The sequence below is a fragment of the Erpetoichthys calabaricus genome, chromosome 13, assembly GCF_900747795.2.
Source record: "Erpetoichthys calabaricus chromosome 13, fErpCal1.3, whole genome shotgun sequence".
In the NCBI taxonomy this organism is placed as follows: Eukaryota; Metazoa; Chordata; class Cladistia; order Polypteriformes; family Polypteridae; genus Erpetoichthys; species Erpetoichthys calabaricus.
In genome coordinates this window covers 34,038,082-34,059,608 of record NC_041406.2, presented here as the reverse complement: position 1 = coordinate 34,059,608, position 21,527 = coordinate 34,038,082, and the positions used below count along the sequence as shown (strand labels likewise).

The 21,527-nt window shown below is 33.9% G+C and overlaps 2 protein-coding genes across 2 annotated transcripts in view; one reads left to right on the top strand and one right to left on the bottom strand.

The window, feature by feature from the left end:
• bop1 (BOP1 ribosomal biogenesis factor) overlaps positions 1-21,527 on the top strand; it is a 171,909-nt gene that overhangs the window by 87,150 nt on the left and 63,232 nt on the right. The gene's annotated exons all lie outside the window — the stretch shown is intronic.
• On the bottom strand, positions 128-13,772 carry scxa (scleraxis bHLH transcription factor a). Its single transcript, XM_028818105.2, has 2 exons — positions 12,942-13,772; positions 128-661 (listed from the first exon to the last, which is right to left on the bottom strand). The coding sequence occupies exons 1-2, from the start codon at positions 13,602-13,604 to the stop codon at positions 623-625; spliced, it is 702 nt and encodes a 233-aa protein (XP_028673938.1). The 5' UTR covers positions 13,605-13,772; the 3' UTR covers positions 128-622.

The window sequence follows — 21,527 nt, the reverse complement described above, 5'->3', positions numbered from 1 at the left end:
ATAATAGGTTTGTAATGGCTGTATATTCAGTTTGTTCAAAGATATGCTAGCACATAGATTGCAACATGTATTTAAATAGAACAAAAAGATGACCTGAACTGGAAATGATTTCAATTAATGACAAATAAAAGGCATGAAAAGATCATTTTATTACTAGAAGAATTATTCATATTTAAAGTGTTTCTCATACTTTCAAATTTGTCTGTTTCAGAAACCTTTTAAGTACACCCTTCCTAAAACTGAAGTTCAAAGAATGTCTATTGAATTATTTTTCTTCTGCCTTTCTCATTAGGTATCAGTAGAAGAATTATTTCATCTGACTTTTGTAATGGCACTTCTTCTTACTGTCAGCAAATGAATATGTTTAATTGTTTAAAACTGTTATATTAAAATGTTGAAGTAAACCATCACAAGGAAAGATGCTTTTTGGGTTAAGGATCAAAATTTCCATTTACTTGTGAAATCCAAAAAGAAGCCACACAGTCAATATGATGTAGTAATCTCCCAAGCACTGTTTACAAGATGTCCATCTTCTGTAATGTTTTCTTTTCCTGAAATTTCTTCTTGAAGTTAATTACTTCATTTAGAGTTTGTTTTTCCAAAATTATTAGTTTTTCCATCGTTAACTTCTTAGGGCTGTTTTTCTGTCACGGTCTTTAGTCTACAAGCAAAAAAAAAAAAAACAACAGTTTTTTTGTCAGCATATGAACCTATACATGCGGTTTTATCCAATTTACACTTATTTACTGCTGAACAGTAGCAGGTTATTGTGGGACCTCAATTCATTAAGAGCTTCCATGGTTTAATATGGTCTAAAAGAATGGTTCACATAATGCCACCAAAATGTATATATCGATCATTTTAAATTGTTAAATCAAAATTTAGGCAATAACTAAAAATAACTTTATGTATGCATTTTAATGCTGTGATTTGACCCTCTACCCCCACTCCCCAAAGATACATTCTTAAGTAACTATACATAAGTTGAATTTCTTAACTGAGTTCTCACAAAGAAATTCAAACAAAAAGGCATGCGTTCTTACAGTGCCGATTACTTGGTGAAAAAAGGATACTATAGCTAAGACTCAGTCCTGTTAGCCAGAGTGGTTTGTTTCATTCAGGTAGAAGTGTTTGTAGCTGTCCTTAACTGTCCACCTACAGTATTTTGGCACATGTTTTAAGAACATACACTGTATTCATTGGTGCCAGTGTGTGCTGCTTTATTAAAGAATCAAGCAAATCCAGTTCACATAAAATGTGTGACATCACTTCATGAAGAACCAACAGAATAAAATTTAAAATGGTAATCTTATATGATATGGGATGGAAGTGAAACTAATTCTAAAAATTGTGCTTTATTGCAGGTTTCTAAATGTAACACTTTTCAGCATTTATAAGCATTGTGCTCCTTCTAGCAATTTATATGGTCACCTCTGCTGCTCTTACTTTAATTCACTGTTACAATAATGAAAGCTAATTAGTACACACGCACACAGGTGTACTGTGAGCAGCGCCAAGTTAACATTTTCATTGCTACACACACTCTTGTTTAGTGACATTCAGTGCATCCGGAAAGTATTCACAGCGCATCACTTTTTCCACATTTTGTTATGTTACAGCTTTATTCCAAAATGGATTAAATTAATTTTTTTCCTCAGAATTTTACACACAACACCCCATAATGAAAAATGTGAAAAAAGTTTACTTGAGGTTTTTGCAAATTTATTAAAATTAAAAAAACTTAGAAATCACATGTACATAAGTATTCACAGCCTTTGCTCAATACTTTGCCGATGCACCTTTGGCAGCAATTACAGCCTCGAGTCTTTTTGAATATGATACCACAAGCTTGGCACACCTATCCTTGGCCAGTTTCGCCCATTCCTCTTTGTAGCACCTCTCAAGCTCCATCAGGTTGAATGGGAAGCGTCGGTGCACAGCCATTTTAAGATCTCTCCAGAGGTGTTCAATCGGATTCAAATCTGGGCTCTGGCTGGGCCACTCAAGGACATTCACAGAGTTGTCCTGAAGCCACTCCTTTGATATCTTGGCTGTGTGCTTAGGGTCGTTGTCCTGCTGAAGGATGAACAGTCGCCCCAGTCTGAGGTCAAGAGCACTTTGGAGCAGGTTTTCATCCAGGATGTCTCTGTACATTGCTGCAGTCATCTTTCCCTTTATCCTGAGTAGTCTCCCAGTTCCTGCCGCTGAAAACATCCCCACAGCATGATGCTGCCACCACCATGCTTCACTGTAGGGATGGTATTGGCCTGGTGATGAGCAGTGCCTGGTTTCCTCCAAACGTGACGCCTGGCATTCACACCAAAAAGTTCAATCTTTGTCTCATCAGACCAGATAATTTTCTTTCTCATGGCCTGAGAATACTTCCAGTGCCTTTTGGCAAACTCCAGGCGGGCTGCCATGTGCCTTTTACTAAGGAGTGGCTTCTGTCTGGCCACTCTACCATACAGGCCTGATTGGTGGATTGCTGCAGAGATGGTTGTCCTTCTGGAAGGTTCTCCTCTCTCCACAGAGGACCTCTGGAGCTCTGACAGAGTGACCATTGGGTTCTTGGTCACCTCCCTGACTAAGGCCCTTCTCCCCCGATCGCTCAGTTTAGATGGACGGCCAGCTCTAGGAAGAGTCCTGGTGGTTTCGAACTTCTTCCACTTACGGATGATGGAGGCCACTGTGCTCATTGGGACCTTCAAAACAGCAGAAATTTTTCTGTAACCTTCCCCAGATTTGTGCCTCGAGACAATCCTGTCTTGGAGGTCTACAGACAATTCCTTTGACTTCATGCTTGGTTTGTGCTCTGACATGAACTGTCAACTGTGGGACCTTATATAGTCAGGTGTGTGCCTTTCCAAATCATGTCCAATCAACTGAATTTACCACAGGTGGATTTCAATTAAGCTGCAGAAACATCTCAAGGATGATATGGGGAAACAGGATGCACCTGAGCTCAATTTTGAGCTTCATGACAAAGGCTGTGAATACTTATGTACATGTGCTTTCTCAATTTTTTTATTTTTAATAAGTCTGCAAAAACCTCAAGTAAACTTTTTTCACGTTGTCATTATGGGGTGTTGTGTGTAGAATTCTGAGGAAAAAATGAATTTAATCCATTTTGGAATCAGGCTGTAACATAACAAAATGTGGAAAAAGTGATGCGCTGTGAATACTTTCCGAATGCACTGTAAATCCCAGTTGTGGGCCCATTAAACTCCTTGATACAGTCATTGGTTGGCATGCTGTTTTTTGTCCTTTTAATCTCAAAATTTGTGTAGCGTTACATGGGTGCATGCAGTTCATTGCAGTTATCATTAGTGTACGAATTTAATGTGCCATTTATAGTAATGGGGAAAAACTGTAAGGCAGTATGTGTGTAGTATAGCGGTGGCCAACTTCGATCCTAGAGAGCCAACAGTAGCTGCAGGTTTTCATTCTAACCATTTTACTATTTAGTGACCAGTTTTTTGCAGCTAATTAACTTGGCTTTCCTTAATTTTAATTAACTTTCTATTTAAGAATCCCCTTAATTGTTTTATTTCCTTAATTAGTGAAACAATAATGAGATATAAAATAAGCCAGCACATAACTAGCTGGCCTGTGTCCATCATACAATATTTGAGAATAAAGAAAGGTGAAGTTCTCAGAAATGGTGATCTGCTCAGGTCCACAAAATTATTTTTACAGTGCTCTTTGAAAAATCAAAGTGATCGATTTTGGAAATGTCTGCTGTGGAAGATAGAGACCACCAACAAGCCATGGAATTAAATAACATGTTTCATTAACAGCAAGAATTGGCTTTTAATTAAGGAACTGGTTAGAGTGAAATTTGTTTTTAGTTTGAGGCTTGACTTGGCTGGTTATTTTTGTTTTGCTGCCTTTCATGGAGAAAAAAAAAGCAATTCGGAGAACTGAGTCTTAAAAAACAAAACAAAATAATGGGTAAATAAGTCAATTAACAGCAGAGATTGGTCACTGATTAAAAAGTGTCAGGGAGGAAAACCTGCTGCCCTCCAGGTTCAGAGTTGGACGTCCCTGATGTAGTACATAGCTACATGAAACAGTAGAGTTGCATCATGGAACTCTTTCAGGTATACTGAATTTTATCCACTTCCTCACTTAGAAAATAACTTCTTTTACTTTTAATCCTAATGTGATATTGTTGAGCTTGGAAAAATACCATTTTGTAGTACACAGTGAGTAGTACACTTTTTGCTAAAGAAAAATAATTTGTAGACTAATTTAGCAGCTCAAGAATATACTACTGTGGGCTTTGCAGGAGTACAAGTGAATTGTTATTAAGGAGCTGTAATTTTTATTTAGATTACTGAGTCAACTCTGAAAATGAGGCTCAACTGGTAGTGAACTGCAGCACTGATCTTTATATTTTATGTTGCAGAGAAGTTAGCAAATCCTATGGTAATCAGACCAGGCTAACAAAGTCAGACCAGAAAAGGTGAAGTTTCTCTCCTGAACACCAACTGAAGCTCTTGTCTTTAACAGACATTATATACACATAATTATTTATTGTGTGTATACAAATATATCTCACAGGCACCCTGTAACACTGTGTGCCTTGTATTAATGTGCAGTATCCATGTGCAAATGTATTGCATATCATACTATGTGTATTAATAATGCACAATGTATCAGTAGGCCCGTGTTAGAAGGTTTTTGGCGCTTTTGATTATTTATCAGTTTTTAATTTAACCCCTCTTCTTTGATAAATGAAAACAGTTTATTAGACTGTATTTTCTTAAAGTCCAGGTTGTCTGGCCAGGAAATGCAGTTTGGAAACCGTTAGAGTCAGATTTTCCGTTCTCACCTTTCTCCTTTGTGTGCACCTGGCTTGCATTACTTTCTTGTGCTCTGGTGAGAATGAGAGTAATTGGAATGTCATTGTTTCCTCTAGTTCTGTGTGTGATGTTGGTGTGATGTTGGTTGCCATTCCCAGACAAAATGTGCATTTGCCTTGGTGAAATGGAATCTTTAATAATTTTGATTGTTTTGAATTGTCACAGATTTCCCAGCTGTTCCATTCACTTCAGCTGACTTATCTTAAAGTGTATTTTTGACAAGAGTAGATTTTCTTCTTTTTCTGTTAAAAAATGAAAATTGTGCTTAATCTAGTCTTACCAGTGTATATACTAGTACTTGTTATACTTTCCCATGCTGCTTTCCCATACTCAATTCTCAAATCCACTTGCAGTAGATGCAAGACAGAAAAAAGTTCTCAGCAGGGCCAGTCCACCACCGAGCCATTTCACAGACACACATCCACTCTCACACAAGGCAAATTTAAAATCACTAGTTAATCAAATATGCACATCTTTGGAGTGTGGTTGAAAAACTGGAATACCCGCAGGAAAACCCCACACAGAAATAGGGAAAGTGTGCAGACTCTAAACTCACAATAACTGGGTGTAGGATTCAAATCCAGGAGGCTAGATCCATGGGATGGCTATGCTAATTACTGCACCTCCATGCCATCCACAATATTAAATAGTTAAATCTACCAAAGAACAGCTCCCTTTATAGCTTGCCAAACATTTAGTTTCTTAGCTGCCTTTAGATAAATTGATCAAAAAAAAAAAAACAATAAATGAAGGTTAACTCTGCACCATCATGGCATTGTTACTCTTTTTTTCTAAAGCTGATACAGTATTATAGCCAGTAATTCTCTGTTTCTGACATGGAATATGCTGGAACAGCACGTGTGAATCCCCCGTATTAAGTATGTTCAGACTGATATTTTAAAGAGGTGTCCAGATGTCTCAGTGCTGGAGCAATAATAAATAATTCTTCTAAGTTTAATACAATTTAAGCTTAAGGAATTCAAGCAGGTTTTTGGTGGTCAGTGTCGGGACAACAAATAATTTGAACATATTGACCCAAAATATTCAATACATTAACATAAGGTCAAAAAGTGCAGTGGGTATTGGTTAAAACCATAAGATGTTACCAAGTACTCATAATGTTTGGATGATGTATTAAATGTTGTCTTCTACTTCCCTGATTTTGACTAAAATATAAGTAATGTTAAATCAAATTTGATGAATATTATTGAATGACTGACATGATCCAGTTATGACAGTATTAATGGAAAAAATGAACTTGTTCTGATTGTTTTTTTATTTAATTCCTTTTATTCCATACCCTGCCATAGTTTGCCATTCCTTTTTTTCTACAAACAATACTCCTGCTCCAGTTGGGCTACTAGACTGTCTAATGCATAAAAAACAATTATCCAAATTATCCTGTTTATAACTGACCATAGGTTTGATTTCTGGCCGAGACTATGAATACTAGTTTTAGGTAAATTTCCCCTAGACGCCAGTCTACACTATACACAGTCATGCTGTCTATGAGGTGGTCAATGTGAATGTCATCTCACATTCTCCAGATAGATAGATAAATGTAGAACTGTCTGTTGTTTACCTGCTTTTCTTGGACAGAGGGATAAATGATAGTTTTAAACCCTTTTTTGCTTCATTGTAACACAAGACTGCTACAAAGTCAAGCATTTTAAGGCATATCACATTGTGTGATTTTTTTCCAGCAATTTCCAGTAGCAAACTATATTATTTACATACTGTTAATGAGTCTCCAGTGACCAACAGTCATGAAGTTTTTTAATATCACAAGCAACTTGGTTAGTCCAGTCTGTGACTCACTCCAACAAATTCAAACCTGTCTTAAGTTGTAGGGATCAGCTTTTGTGTTCGAGGGCTGACAGCTAATGACTGCTCACTTGAAAATATGATGCAAACAAAGGGATTCCAAGGTTAAAAAAAAAAAAACATGAGTGTCCGGCCTGCACAAATAGAAGAGAGGAGTACCTATTTGATGTCTTTGGTTTGTCTTACTATGACAGAATTTGAAAGGGAAAAGTAAAAGAGCAGAGATTATGAACATACCATACCTGGAAAGCCTTCTTAAAGGCCCCTTCTCTGTCAGGCAGCATGTTATTGGATAGGAGAATGTGGCAACCTGCCAATACTTTGGAAATCTGAAACTGTCTTGAGAAGTCTTCACGGAGTCATAATTTGTCATCACCTGCGATCAATCGTTGTGTTTTCTGAACTCATCAAGGCAACAAGAAGGATTTGCATTTATTAAGACTGACATCCCATCTGACTAGAAGTTGTGTAATGTGCTGACGGCTTTCTTATTGTAAATAATGTGATTGCTATGTTTACATTTCTTCCATGCAAAAATCGCTCTTATGGTGTACATTTGAAACATCATCCTTTGGTATATATTTGCATGTATATTTAAATCTATATTATGGTCTGTATGATGAAGCCTGTACTGAAATACCAAGATTTATTGGTATTCAATATTCAAGATTTATAATTTGATGGTCTTTATTATCAAAGGTGTTTAACATGCATTTTGCTTTTTCTTTAGTGTTGTTACATTGAGAATTAAACATCTGGAACTTTTCTTTTTTTGGTAATTAACTGTTAGTTTTTAGCTCCTTTATTTGTTAATTGTGATGATTTGATTGATTGGCTGACTATCTAAATTGGCCGATTTTCAATGTGAAGGACTCTTATCAGTGATCGGTAAATTAGCCGATCACTATTTTTTTTTCACATCTGCTTTTCTAAGCTTTACAGAAATTTAGTTGTTGTGCTCCTTTATGCAAGATATTATGTTAGTAGTCATTTTTTTTTGCTGTAACTACCTGTAAGCAGAGAGCAGTCAGGCAGACTTTACCAGAGAGAGAGAGAAGATTTGAGTATTATCCTTTATATTAAAGGCAGTGGAGTAATAAATTGAGAAAACGGAATTGGAGGAGTCATCCTGTGCAATTAGACAAATGGCAGGAAAAGCGCCTTCAATAAATTCAGACCTTTTTTTATTTTGACCTTTTAATTAAAATGAACACTGCTTGCCTAAAATTACAAACTGTTTCGATTAAATGCATTTCAAAGAAATTAAACAATACAATAGCTTACAGTTATGAAAAGCATAATGCCATATGTTTTCTGGATAAATATATCTTCTTTACATATTTTAGTGGTTAAAAAAGTATGTATTGTAAGGGAATTTTATTTTAGTATATTTATGGTCACTGAACAATGAGCCCACAGAATTTCATTTTAATAATAAAAAATGAACAGGTAAGACCTGTAGTTTAATTAAAAAATACCAAAGTTAACACTTTTTTTAACAATATAGAACATAAGGCTTGTCCATGTCTGGTTATGCAGGAGCTTATTGTAAAGGTTTTTTAAGAGATAAAGAAAAAAAAACCTGAATTAGTCGATCCAGTAACGTGGTATCAGTGATCAGTATCAGCTCTAAAAACACCTGATCAGAGCATCCCTATTTGTTTAAAAAAAAAAAAAAAAAATTAAACTGAGCGCGTCTCACTTATCACATTAAAAAAGTTACTTCAGGTAGTTGCTAAGTAATGTATTGAAAAATAAAATGGAAGAAGTGTATAAACTATTGCCTTTTTAAAGTAAGGAACAGGTGTTGCTTCTGAAATTTAAGGCAAAGTGGTTTTCAATGTGTTTTGTTGAATTTGTAAAGGAGAGTATGCCATCCTATTTTTACCAACCAGTTTTGTGTTTTATTATTATTAATTGCCTTGTGAGATGGTTTAAGATCAGGTTTATTACAAAATTATCTTAGCTTGGTTGTTTACAGTAGTATCTTAACATGCATGGATTTAGCTTTCTAAGAATTTACAACATAATTTAAAGACTTGAAATACTACAATTGGCATGGTGTGTGATGGAGTGCTTTTTTCACTGGCATGCAGTGGCGTAAGAAAGAGGGATACATTGCTTTTACTCACTGCAGCATTTGATGGCACAAAAAAAGATAGAAATTTACGCCTCCTATACTCTTGCTCCATCTCACCTATAGCAAACCGAAGAAGCAGTAAGATCTCGTCTTCCAGCATCTTCGCTCTGTCATTCTCTGCATACATTTTATCATGTGTAAATCTCACCTGGCTAACTAATTTTTTGTGGAAAAAACCTTGCTCTAACTCTGGTTGTATTAGAGTTACGCAACATGCCAGGTCTATATAAGCGCAAAGCCTGAGTGGCTAGTAAATAACATTAATATACAAGGGTAAGCTGTATTTTAAGGTATTGATGGTTTTATTATGTATTTCAGATGTTAATGTATAAGCATAATATACACATTAACCACATTCTTTAATTGTTAGTGCAAATACAAGTGTTAGTCTACAGCTATTTCACTGTCCACAATTTTTTTCCCTTGGTCACTAGGAGCATATCCTTCACATAAGATAAGGTTCTACAGTGTTTTGTGTTCCTTTAGACTGTGTTTTGCATTGTTTAATTTCAGATTGATTAATAGATTATGAAAGTTTTTTGTTTTTTCCTTTAGCATCTGTATTATAATGGTCATGTACATTTCCATCATATAATATGTATTTGCTTATTTTACTTAGAGGAATAAGATGTCATTTGAGCTGGCACAAGAATTTCTAGACTGCTTTCTCTGGAGTTTTAGTGAACATTTGTATCTAGGAGAAATACTTAGTCTAGCATAAGATATTGTAGAGGTGGTTTGGCATTTCCATGGTATCCCCAACTGTTGCAAAGGAAACTAGAACTAGTTTTGCTGCTTTAAAATTGTTGCCATTGTTTGCCTCAGAATCAGAAATGGTGTGGAGTAGATTTTATTTTCTGTGGTTTACTTGTGTACTATTAAACATTTAACAATTTTATTGAAAGAAGTTCAGATGAATTTAATGCAACATTTACATTTTTCAGTAGTACCAAGTTAATTCTAGTAAAGTCTTATTTTAAATGTTAATTTCCTTTCAGTTTGTTCTCTAGAGGTATTTGTTCAAAAATGTATTTCAGGTTTGTTTACCTTTCATTTCATACATGCAGTTAAGGATTTCATTGTACTCTGTACATGTGGCAATACTACTATCACTACTACTACTACTACTACTTGCTGGCATGTGTTTTTTAAGTAAATTTATTGTTTGTCAGATTTTTGATCTATCTCTATCTATACAAAGGTATAGTTTAAATACAATGTAATATGCCAAATAAATCTTTTACAATGCATTTAAATACATTTTTAATTTTTTTAAATGTTTGATGCAAATTAAATACATGTATATATCTTCCTGTTCTTTTTATACTGAAGATGAATTTTACCTTTTCAAAAGCTTTTGCACCTATAATTTATGTATTTGCGTTTAGAAGTTCAAGCCAATGGGGCCTACAGTTTATTCTGGTGGTAGACAGTTTTGATTTGCTAAACTGAATCTAAATTATATTTTAGTTTTCATTCACAAGTAGTTTAAACTATTTGTTAAAAATGCAGTGAATTTTGAAATTTGAAATGCTGTTTGAAATTTTCCTTCTCTATTTATTTTATTATATATTGAGTGTAATGTGATTAACTTTACAGCCTATGAATTAAAATATTCAAAAGTCAGAGGAAGGTGAACTAATTTGTGTCTTCTGACAATTTTTTGCATTGGGTATTTTTAATTTAATTTTAATTTAAACAACCATTGCATGCTCACAGCTAGAACTTAGCTTTTGTATCATGATAGATATAACTTAATATCTGACTTTTGTCTGTTCCTACTAAAAATAGTAGTATGATATTTACTTCCACAAAAATAAACAGTAGCCTTTAACGATGATAATTTTATTTTTGTATTCAGAACTAGAACATTTCTTTTTTAACTTAAAGTTAAAATAGATAATATAATAAAGGTCATCTTTTAGAAATAGTTACTCTGTGTTGTATACATGAACAGAGATGAATAGAACTTCCTTTAATAATAATAATAATAATTCTTTGCAAGAACTTATACTGTATTATGATACTTTATGCACATTTGAAATCATTTTGTTTTCCATAATAAATATGTAATTGTTTTCTGTTATCCAGACCTGTAGTAAATATTGGATTTGATGTGTAAATTGGAATGCTAACTTTTATGACCAGGGAAGAGTCAATAAAACATTTTTGGCATTAAGTGTTTTCTTTTATTTGGTATTGTCTAGCTTTAAACACTCAGACTGTCTTATAGTTGCCATATTTAAAATATGGATACAGTATTTATACTGTTTAAATAGATTTTAGCCTGTCGCTTTGTTCATTTTTTTACTTTTACTATTCATTACCAATAGTTTTGTGACTAATGATTAGTTTACCTTTATATGAGCAATTGTTATACCTGTCTGCACACTTTTCAAGAGCTACCAGACTTCTTTTAATAATTGCAGGTACCTGGTGTTCATAAGTAAATGCTTAATATTGTGAAGTTTTTGTGAAGATATTTTTTTTGTGCTTTTGATTTAATATCTTTGAAATATTATATTAAATGTATTGTAAAGAATTATGTTTCAGCTCCCTATTACTTGAAATTTGGCAGAGATTATTTTCCAGTGTTCTTTTTCTTTTTGTGTTCTGTATTTAGAAGATATTTGAAGATTAATCAAGGTTAATATATAATGTTTTAAGATAAATGTATCATGCTTTTTTGTTTGTGTATTAAGTGTAGCAGGTACTTTATGATTTCACTTAAGTCATTCGCTGGTAATTTAAATGGAAATTTGGGCTTATACTGCTTCACCACAGAGAAGGGTGTTAATATGTGAAGAAAGTTTTTAGACAGTGTTTCATTAGTATTTTTTCCATGAAGCTGAAATAATATCTCATGTTTTCATCCCTTCTTAATCCCATATCCTTTGTGTAGAACTGGCAATGATGAAACACAGTGCACATTTGAAACCTGCTTGGGTCAAGGAATGAAATGTAAAATTTAATGTATTCACATTAACTTGGAAACTGTATCTCTTGTACATAAACAGACTGCTGACATTTTATCTTTTAAAGTTCAAGACACAAGTATGATTATAACCCTGTGAAATAATGCAATTCAGCAGACTGAAATTATATCTTTTGTAAATTTCAAAGCTTTTCTGTGTTTAAAAAAGTCTGCTGCCAGTATTTTTACATATTTGAGTGCTTAACACATAAAATCTGATGGTAATATTAATTAAGAGGCAACAGTGTGCTTTAGATCTACATAGGATGTAGATTTAAATCTTTACATGGTAACTTCCAGGTACGTCAGGGAATACAGCAAATGTTTAAAAGGTCTTTGCATTTATTTTTATGTTTTCTGTGATTTTTTTTTATTATTTTATTTAAACAAAATGGCTTGCTGTAGCTGACAGATAATTAGTATAATAATTTGTAAAAAAAAAAAAAAGAAAGAAAAAGTCTTAAAATATTTTGTTCATATTTAAAATATTATCATAGAACTAAGCCATTTTCTTGGTAACTATGTCTTAATGACTGTTTTATGGAAACCATGCGTACACGTTTGCAATCAGAACATTATTTTACATATTTTAATTATTATGTTTGTAACTATTTAATTTCTTCCTTGGAGCCCTTACTAAAGTTGATATGTTTATTCCTGACATGTCCAAAGTTAGAATTTTAGACTTTGTACAATCTTTTACAAGAACAACTTTATGCATATGCATTAAACGTATCAGTTTTACACACATAATATGTATAGGTATATATGTCTGAGAATGGGCCCACTCTTACATATATATTTCAAGACTTTTTAACAAAAGGCAGTTTTCACCTGTAATGGGGTTTAGCTACAGCAAATTAGCTTCTCTTCCACAGCCTGCATTTGTATTTCAATTAATATAAACATAGTTGTTATAATTTCTTCTCTAGTTTTTATGCATGAAAAAATATACTTCATAAGCACTTTAAAAAAATCAATGGAGTCATCAGTCAGGATTACAAGAACTGTGCATATATTTTTTCCCTTCATCTTTAATGGTCTAACTTCAAAACTAAGTTAATTGTTGTTCACGCTTCAGTGCTTAGAACCCAAATAAACAATTTTATGTGTGATAATATTTCGGCACATCACTCACCATCTTTCTCTGGTTGCTGAGACAGAAGGTGCAGATCTGTTTCGGCTGTGAGTTCTCACTGTCTCTTCCAGGACTACTGTGATGATAAAAGGAGGTGGTGGTGTGGCAGGGTTGCCCATCTCCACATGCTTCTCCAACCAGTAACACGTTTCCTAGGTGGGAGATGTAACTGGAAGCCAAACGCAATGTTTCAATCTTTGAGAGCTTACGGTCAGCTGGCTCTGTGGGAATAAGAGTCCTTAGTGCTGTGAATGCAGTGTTGACACTATTTGTACGGTCTCGTTCACGTGCATTTGCTGCACTCCTTTGTCGTATGTCACCTGACATATGCTGAGAATCTCTCCGACTCCCGGACTTCCTCTTACTTCCAACTTTCAGCTCGTATCCCGATGCATCCATGTGAAAAGATTTGTCATCAGAACCTGAGCTTTCGCTACCATTCTCCTCATCCTCTGACATCATGTTAATCTCAGAATAGAGAAACCTGCTGTGAGCTGAACGAAGCATAGCATAGGACATGTTTGTAAAAAGTTCCCCTATCAAGAAAACAAGAAAGAAAAAAGCCTTTTTGGTAGATTTTACATATGAATGCCTATATACTGTAATGCTAAACTGAGAATATACTAAAGGCAAAAATACTGGGAAGCAGTGTATTTCAAACATACACACATGCTTTAAGAAGTCTTCTTTCAAAATCTTTGTCTCCACTTTTCTGAGAGATTCCTCATAAGAGTTGCAGTGTCCCTTTTTGTGTTTAAAATAGTTATTAAGTAAAAGTTATTCCTACTTTGCACATGCACGTGTGATTTCTGTCTGAGTGTTTCAGTATGGTTTGACTTTATAGCCTGTGGGAGTGTCTGGTAAGACTTCTCCCCCTTTTGAATACATATGCAAATCCCACAGCCTGCTGGCTGGAACCTGGCATATTAGCTTTGCTACTAGTAATAGTTTTTAACCCTATAGTGGCTTGCAGTAGTACTTAAGTGTAGAAGTTGTGTTCAGGATATTTCTGCAATCCGTGCTGTCCATTCAGAATTTTTTTCCCCTTGCATGTCCTTTGTGAGGGCTAAGAGCATAGTAAAGCCATCATGTCATGCAATTCTTGAAATGCTGGTTAAGATGGCAAGAACCCCTTGATGATCACAGCTGGTGGGGTGAATCAGAGGATTGTCTTCTGTGTTTATGTGTGCTTTTTCCTTTGTGGGCTATAGTTTGACCCCACACACTAAACTGCATGACCAAACCTTTCCAGCTGCAGTTAAAAACATTAAAGCATTAACCCATTAAAATCTGACTTGAATTCCGTCTTTCATGAGCCAACTGCTGAAAATGTGCTTTTTATGTATGTAGCCCCCTTCCTTTTACCCCAAATCAATGAAATCTAATAGTTATAGTTATAATGTGGCAGTGATTTCTAAAAGTATTAATCTTTTTAAGCCTTTTATGTTGAAATGTACTGACTACAGAAGAACATATTTTATTTATTTTTTTAAAGCTAAATTTCTGATGAATTGTTTATTTCAAGTGTAAAATCACATTTAAATTTTTTTGTAATTGTTTTTCAAACATAAACTTGCATCATTTATTTTTTGTGTAAGTAAGATGAATATGTAAGAAGGTTCAACAGCAAAACACTTGAGATGTATACTAAGACCACTTAAAGAACCTAGGTTTGACTCCTGGATTTTGACTAGGTTCTCAGGTTTGTTGCTTCCTAGAAAGGGATATGAGCATCTTTGACAACACTAAATAGGACTAGTGTATATGTGTGTACATAGATGTGCATATCCATTAATAAAATAATATTGTGAGTATCCTATCTACAGTTTTTTATTTACCTTGCCCACAATATTGTCACAATAAGCACTGTAATAGAAACAGTGAGTTTAGAAAATAGTGGGAAGGTTTCACATGTTTAATTGCTGGAGCCACTGATAAACCATTAGTGTTACTGAAAACAGCCAGCGAGCATTGCAGCCTCTGTGATTAATAAGTTAAATGCAAATAATTATAGGGCCTACATTATACTAGATATCATAAGAATCGTGCATAAAAGGATATATCAAGTAAGTGGCAAATCGTCATCCTTTTTTTTTTTTCTTTTTTTTCTGGAAAAATGTGGGATATTTAAATATCAGTTTAACAAATTAACACATTAGATAACCTGCCAGTTACACATTAGAAATCAAAATTCAATTATGTACAAACAGCCTAGAATAATACACATTTTAGTCACTTCTGCTGCCTCCAAAAACACTAAGATGTTTTGATTTAAATTTAACTATAAACTAAAGTTTTGCTTTGCAGTAAACCAGTTTTTAAGCTTAATGAAGTTTAAAATCAAAGGTTAATGTAACAAAATAAAATAAAGAAGGAACATATTTGTAAAAACCTAAGTAGCCCTTAATGCATTAAATCCACTCACAAAAAGAAGAGGTTGTTTATGAGTTCAAAAACTTCCTTAGTTATTTTTTTACATTTTTTTGGGGTATTATGTAGACATTTTCAAGGTGAGATGTTTATAGGACAGACAGAAAGTGGGGGGTTGAGGTCACAGCAAATGTTAAAACCAAATGGTTAGCCACATGGTCCCAACAATCTTGAAAAATTGCAACAGAAAGTACTCCACCCAGCCCCCAAAAATTTGATGTCAACTGCTGAAAGCATTTACTGAATCTCATTATTTTGAACAGTCATAAAAAAGTGACAGCAGAAAGTTGACACTTGTTATGGTGCAAAGCACATTTATGCAAATATACTTATTTATGAAATCATATTTCATTCTAGTTTCTACCCTTAAAATTATTTGCTGTTCTTTCATTAATATATTGCTGTTTACTTTTGGGGGGAGGGCTGGGAATGATATGAAAAACAGAAATATTCTCGAAAATGTCCATACACTGTTAATGACGTTTAAATATTGAAAATTTTAATTTGCAGAATTTGTAAGCATTAAATTGAAATTTTAAATGAACCACTTTGTAATTTAAAATAGGCTTTCATAAAAAATTAACACTATTTTTCAAATAAGGACTGTGGGGTTATTCTGAAAAGCTAAAATCTTTACTGCTATAATCTTATGAATGGAAATAAACATTGAACTTTTTAATTTATTAGTTATTTTCAAAGCTGGGTGAAAAAAATATGACTGCTTGGTGAATATATATATATTTATATATATGTGTATGTATGTATGTAAAGACATTTTAACTATAGGTTTTGAAATAAATTTAACTGTATCTCTTAGTATAAATTATACTTAGTTAATATGAATGAGGAGTTGTGTATAAATACAGGCTACAGATATTTCTGTCTTTTGCTTTTGGCACATCTTTTCAACTATTGTAGCGGTAAACTGAAATTTATTTTTTTTTCACTATGAAGACAGGTCAAGTTGTGCATCACTGTACATGTTTAATTCAAAAGTATAAAAAACCACACCCATATTGTATTACCATATTGTATCTAAAGATTGTTTTCTTTTTATCATTTTTGTGCCAGTAATTTTAGCTCAAAACTAACTCAACTTTTCAAAGAGGAAGCACGATCACTGTTTTTTCACTACCTGAAATATTAGCTTAGCGTCAAGTACAATATGTATGATCCAGATATATGATATTTGTTAAATTTTACTATCAAAAGGTTTTGGTTATTTCCTCACAATAAAAGTAAAATCTGCAGGTGTTACCATATAAGGTCATGCAGAAGTAATTATCCTAATACATTCCGTACCCGTAAAAGATTTTAAGAGTGATGATTTTGTAGTTATTTGCTTTTATTGTGCCATTAGTAATTTACTATTTATTAGATCAGGTATACAGTAGTCAATGACAGCTGAGAAAAAAAGAGGAAATATTTTGGTAATCTTATTTTTATTTTTATAATGAAGAATGTCATAGTTTAGTTTTATCTTGTTTGGTTTTATTTTTTGTTTTTATTGCATACCTGCTTTGTAGTTTTTTTTTTTTTTTTTTGGTAAAAAATGGCTATCCAGTGTTCTGGACAGTCAATACTAAAGAACACTAATAAAGTGGGGGCAGTATTGCAACACAGTGGTTAGTGCTCTTGATCCTGCATTTGAAGTCTGGGCAGTGCCTGTGTGTATTTTGCCAGTTATCTCTAAGTCTATTGTCAGTTTTTCTCTGGCCACATCTGAAGCATATCTGTCTTAAGGTAACTGGCAGCTATGAATTGGCTTGGTATGATGTGAATGTAGGTATATGTGATGTAAGCCTTGTGATGGATTAGCATAGGCATCAGCTATCTTGAACTGGATGAGCAGGTTAGAAAATTGGTGGATGGTTTAATGAAGATAACATAGATGCTTTGCTGTAATTGCAGCCTTTTACAGTATCTCGTCATTAACAGAATGTCAGGGCTTCAACTTTTAAGTTCACAAATTGATAGCTTGTTTCCATTTGTCCTTTCATATAAAGCATTTTGTTCTGATTTTCATCTTAATTCTGTTTTCGTTGGTGTAATCAAGTAGATGATTCAGTTTTTACCTGAAAGAACTTTACTGGATCACATTTCTTGAACTGAGAATTTTGAGGTGCATGATACTCGGATGCTGATATTCTGTTTCTTTTGTATTGACCGCAGCTGATAACACAGTATTCTAAATGTAGACTCACCAGTTGACTAAATGTCTTGGACAGTAGTGGTGGTGATTTTCTCTTAAAATTGGTTTTACAGTCATTTGATCTGTTCACCAAATCATAGAGAAGATATGATTTTGAGTGCTGTCCATGTCTTCAGTGAAACCAACAATGTCAAGTTTTAAGAAGTTGTGAATAGGAAAGAATGAGAAGTAAAGACACTCAGTACTTGGAAATTAATGGGGTTTTATTTTTGCTTAATAATATTTGTTTGCCTGGACATATTCTAACCTTTAATGCTGTTTCATTGTAGTTTTATTTCATTTGGCTTTTCAATGTGATAATTCTACCATCAATCACACTTCATGGTTTCAGGGCATTCTAAACATTGCTGTTTCTGTCCAATCCCATCTTTGGCTTTGTCCTATATATCTCCGTACTGTACTGATTTGAACAGATTGGTGAATTACTTACTTTGCCACAGTCAACCAAGATGGTTGTTAACACAGTCAGTCATTCAGTTGGGATAATTACAAAAAAATGCATATATTCATTTATTAATTTTCCATACTTGAATCTGGACGTTTGCTGTCAATTGTTGCAGGGGCAAGACAACATGCAGAAATCTTACTCAGAAAATGATGTCAGCTTATCAAGTTTTCATAAACCTGTGCTTGAACTCACTGAGGAATATTTGTATTTTAAAAGAAATGTCTTTAATAGGAAATACACTTGATCATAACAGAGAACATAATTATTTCATACAAAATGAAAAAGGGCAGTCATACTTTGTTTAAAACTAAGTTTAACACTGATCTACAATGATGACCTAGAAAATGGAAATCCATTAGAAGTTGATATCCTAGAATCCTACTGTATAATTTTGCATCACATAGACATTTAAACCTACCCTCATTTTGACTTGCACAGTATCATGTTTTTTTCTTTCTCGGTTTCAACTTAGGCTTATTAAATGTTTGTTTATTTTTCACCTTAATTTAGATATTTACAATTGAAAGACAAAGTACATCAATACATTTGAGACTGTCATGTTGTATGTCTGATACAGATACATTTACTTAATTATAAGACCTGTAATGATGAGTATGATCTAAAAAAAGAATAGTGGCACTGTTGTTTGCTGACATCTGTAACCTGTTCCTCTGCAGTAGCAGTTCATTTGTAAAATAAATAAGTGGGTTTAAAATAATGACAGCTTCCATTATCTGTGTTCAGAAACACATCAGCTTGTTTCTTAGATGTGACTTTTTTAACTTCATGAATGCTGACATTTTAAGCAACAAATGACAATGCTTATTATTATCCAGGTCTAACAGTGCATATTTTCAGCAACCACCACCACCCCCCCCACCCCAAGTTTCGAAGTACAGTGCAGCATATGATTGTAATTATTTCCTTTTACTTCCTCCCCCGTTTTCCGACATTTAATCCACATTGCCAGCTGTAAAAAGTTCTTGCCGAATATTTTCCCCCCTAAATCCTAGAGTTATTGAGCTATTTTGACTCGGGTCTGTCGTGGGTCAGAGACCTGTCAAAATTCGGAAATAATCCCCCTCCACTGGATCTCAGACGCCCCAACTGAGCCATTAGGATGTCTGTGCTCCAGCTTGTACTGCGGCACAGGGAGAGCAGGACTGTCTGGATTTGGCTATGTCATTTTTAGCCTTTCTCTCTCACTCTCTCTTTTCAAACTTTTAATTTGATTCAGATACAACAGCTGCAGTTATTAAAAAGAAAATACTGGAAGTTGTGACTTGGGAACAGGCAACCTGTTAGGGTCAGGAAAACTGATGCCTCCAATTAATTTAAAACGGGACTAGGAGCAGCAACTTTGTGGAAAAGAAAATCTGCATTGGCTAATATTTTTTTAAAATGTTAGGATATAGAGGGTTGGAGAATGACTGACTGACTGTTTTCCCACATTTTTTGTTAAAAGGGCACAATAATATTTTTCTATGCCTTTTTTTTAATGCAAAATCAAGTTAAGACGTTCAATGCATTGTGCCAAAGAATTGGTGGCTTTTTAGGTTCAGCTGAATATATTACATGCCTGTTGTACCTTTTTGAAGGTGAAAAGATTTTTTTCTCCTAAAAATAAATTGCTACTTTAAGAAATACATTTATCACCTCTTCTATTTCAGAGTGTTCTGCTAAAAGTGTGGCACCACATGCATTTTATTGTAATAAAAAAAGAAGAGTTGAATGATTTGTGTGGAGTGAATGAGGTGTAGGATTTGAACCGGTGACCTCAAATTTTTTTTACTGTGTTTAATCTCTGCACTTGAGAGGCATGGTTCGATGTTTCCACCTTGGCAAAACCTTTATTTTTGGTGTTGGTGTTCATGTCAAAGAGTTAAAAATGCTTTTGGTGTATTGTGAACTAATAAGTGAAATATTAACAGTTTAATCATAGTTCCAAAGACCAATGTTATACTCTGAATGAGACAGATGTCTTTATGGATCCTCTCCTCTCTGTATGTCCTAAAAACATTAAGTTCAGTTTATTTTCATACTGCAATCTTCACATAATGCAGGTATAGAATGGTGTGCAATACAAAATTTGCTATTTACATAATGAGTACATAGACACACAAAAGTAGTTTGAAACGTATAGCCCTGGACTCAATTTAAGTTAATCTGTCCATTATTTAATTGTCAAACTATGGCCTGATGATACTGGAAGAGAGAAAAAACAAAAAAACTCCAGTCTGCTCCAAAAGGTCCACAGTCATTTATAACAGAAGAAGTTAAAGACACAGTCAAATACAGTCAGAGTCCTGGAGATCTAGGGCAAATGGCTTCCTACTCCTTCATTAACATGTATGTTAGGGTAACAGAGGACAGTATATCATATGTGTGAGTATCCCCTGCAGTGAGCTTTACTTATCCAGGGTTGATTTTTATGTTATGCACAGTTTTCAGGGGTAAGCTATGGTTCCTCAAACTTTGCCTGAAAATGTAGAGAAAGGATGAATAAATAGTTTTTTTTGTAAATTGTTCTGTACATAAGGTGATGGCTTGATAATTCAGAACTGTTTGTATATCATAGATCAGGAGTCCCCAACTCTGGTCCTGGAGGGCCGCAGTGGCTGCAGGTTTTCATTCTAACCATTTTCTTAATTAGTGACCTGTTTTTGCTGCTAATTAACGTTAAAGTAATCTTTTTGGCTGGTAATTATTAATTGCACATCTGATTTCATACATCAAAGGAGTTAAGTATAGACATAAATTGTAGTTAAAAGTTTGGTTTTATTGATTCTGCAAACTGGTGACTTTGGACCTTAAAAGAGATGGATGGAGAATAAAACAAAAGTTTATTTAATCAATATGAAATGTATTCTCACATGTACATGGATCCTTTCTCCAGGTAGCTAAATAGAAGACAAAGGGTATTAAATATGCATACGGCAAGTATTTTTAAGCAATGGGTAACATTACATTTTTTTTATCCGGTCTGTGCCTATACTTTAACACACCTGTTGGCTCTTTCAGGGTGTAACTGATACATACATGAACATTAATCTATGATGAATCTAATCTAAACCAGGTTATCTTTTTTGTAAAACATGATTTTTCAGGATTCTGGTGCTTATGTCGTAAAAAAGCAACTTCTGTTTGTTACTTTATAACTATGGAAGCTGTATTAAGTAAAAAGTTATAGGACGAACCAATAACATTACTGGTATTGTGTGTGTGTGTGTGTGTGTGTGTGTATTGCATGTTCATAAGTGTGCATTAAAGAAAAAACCTTTATCTCCTGTTTCTTGTAGACAATTAATGTTTTACCATTATTAGTTTTACATTTTAAAAAAAATCTGTCAAGTTTATGGTGAGGACTTATCTTTACCTTATTATCAGTTGCTGTCATGGACAGTTTCATTGTGTAAGGGTAAAATAAGATGAATGTGGCAAATGGAAAAATTGAAAATAAATGTACTGTATATCAATGTTTCCATTTTATTGAAGT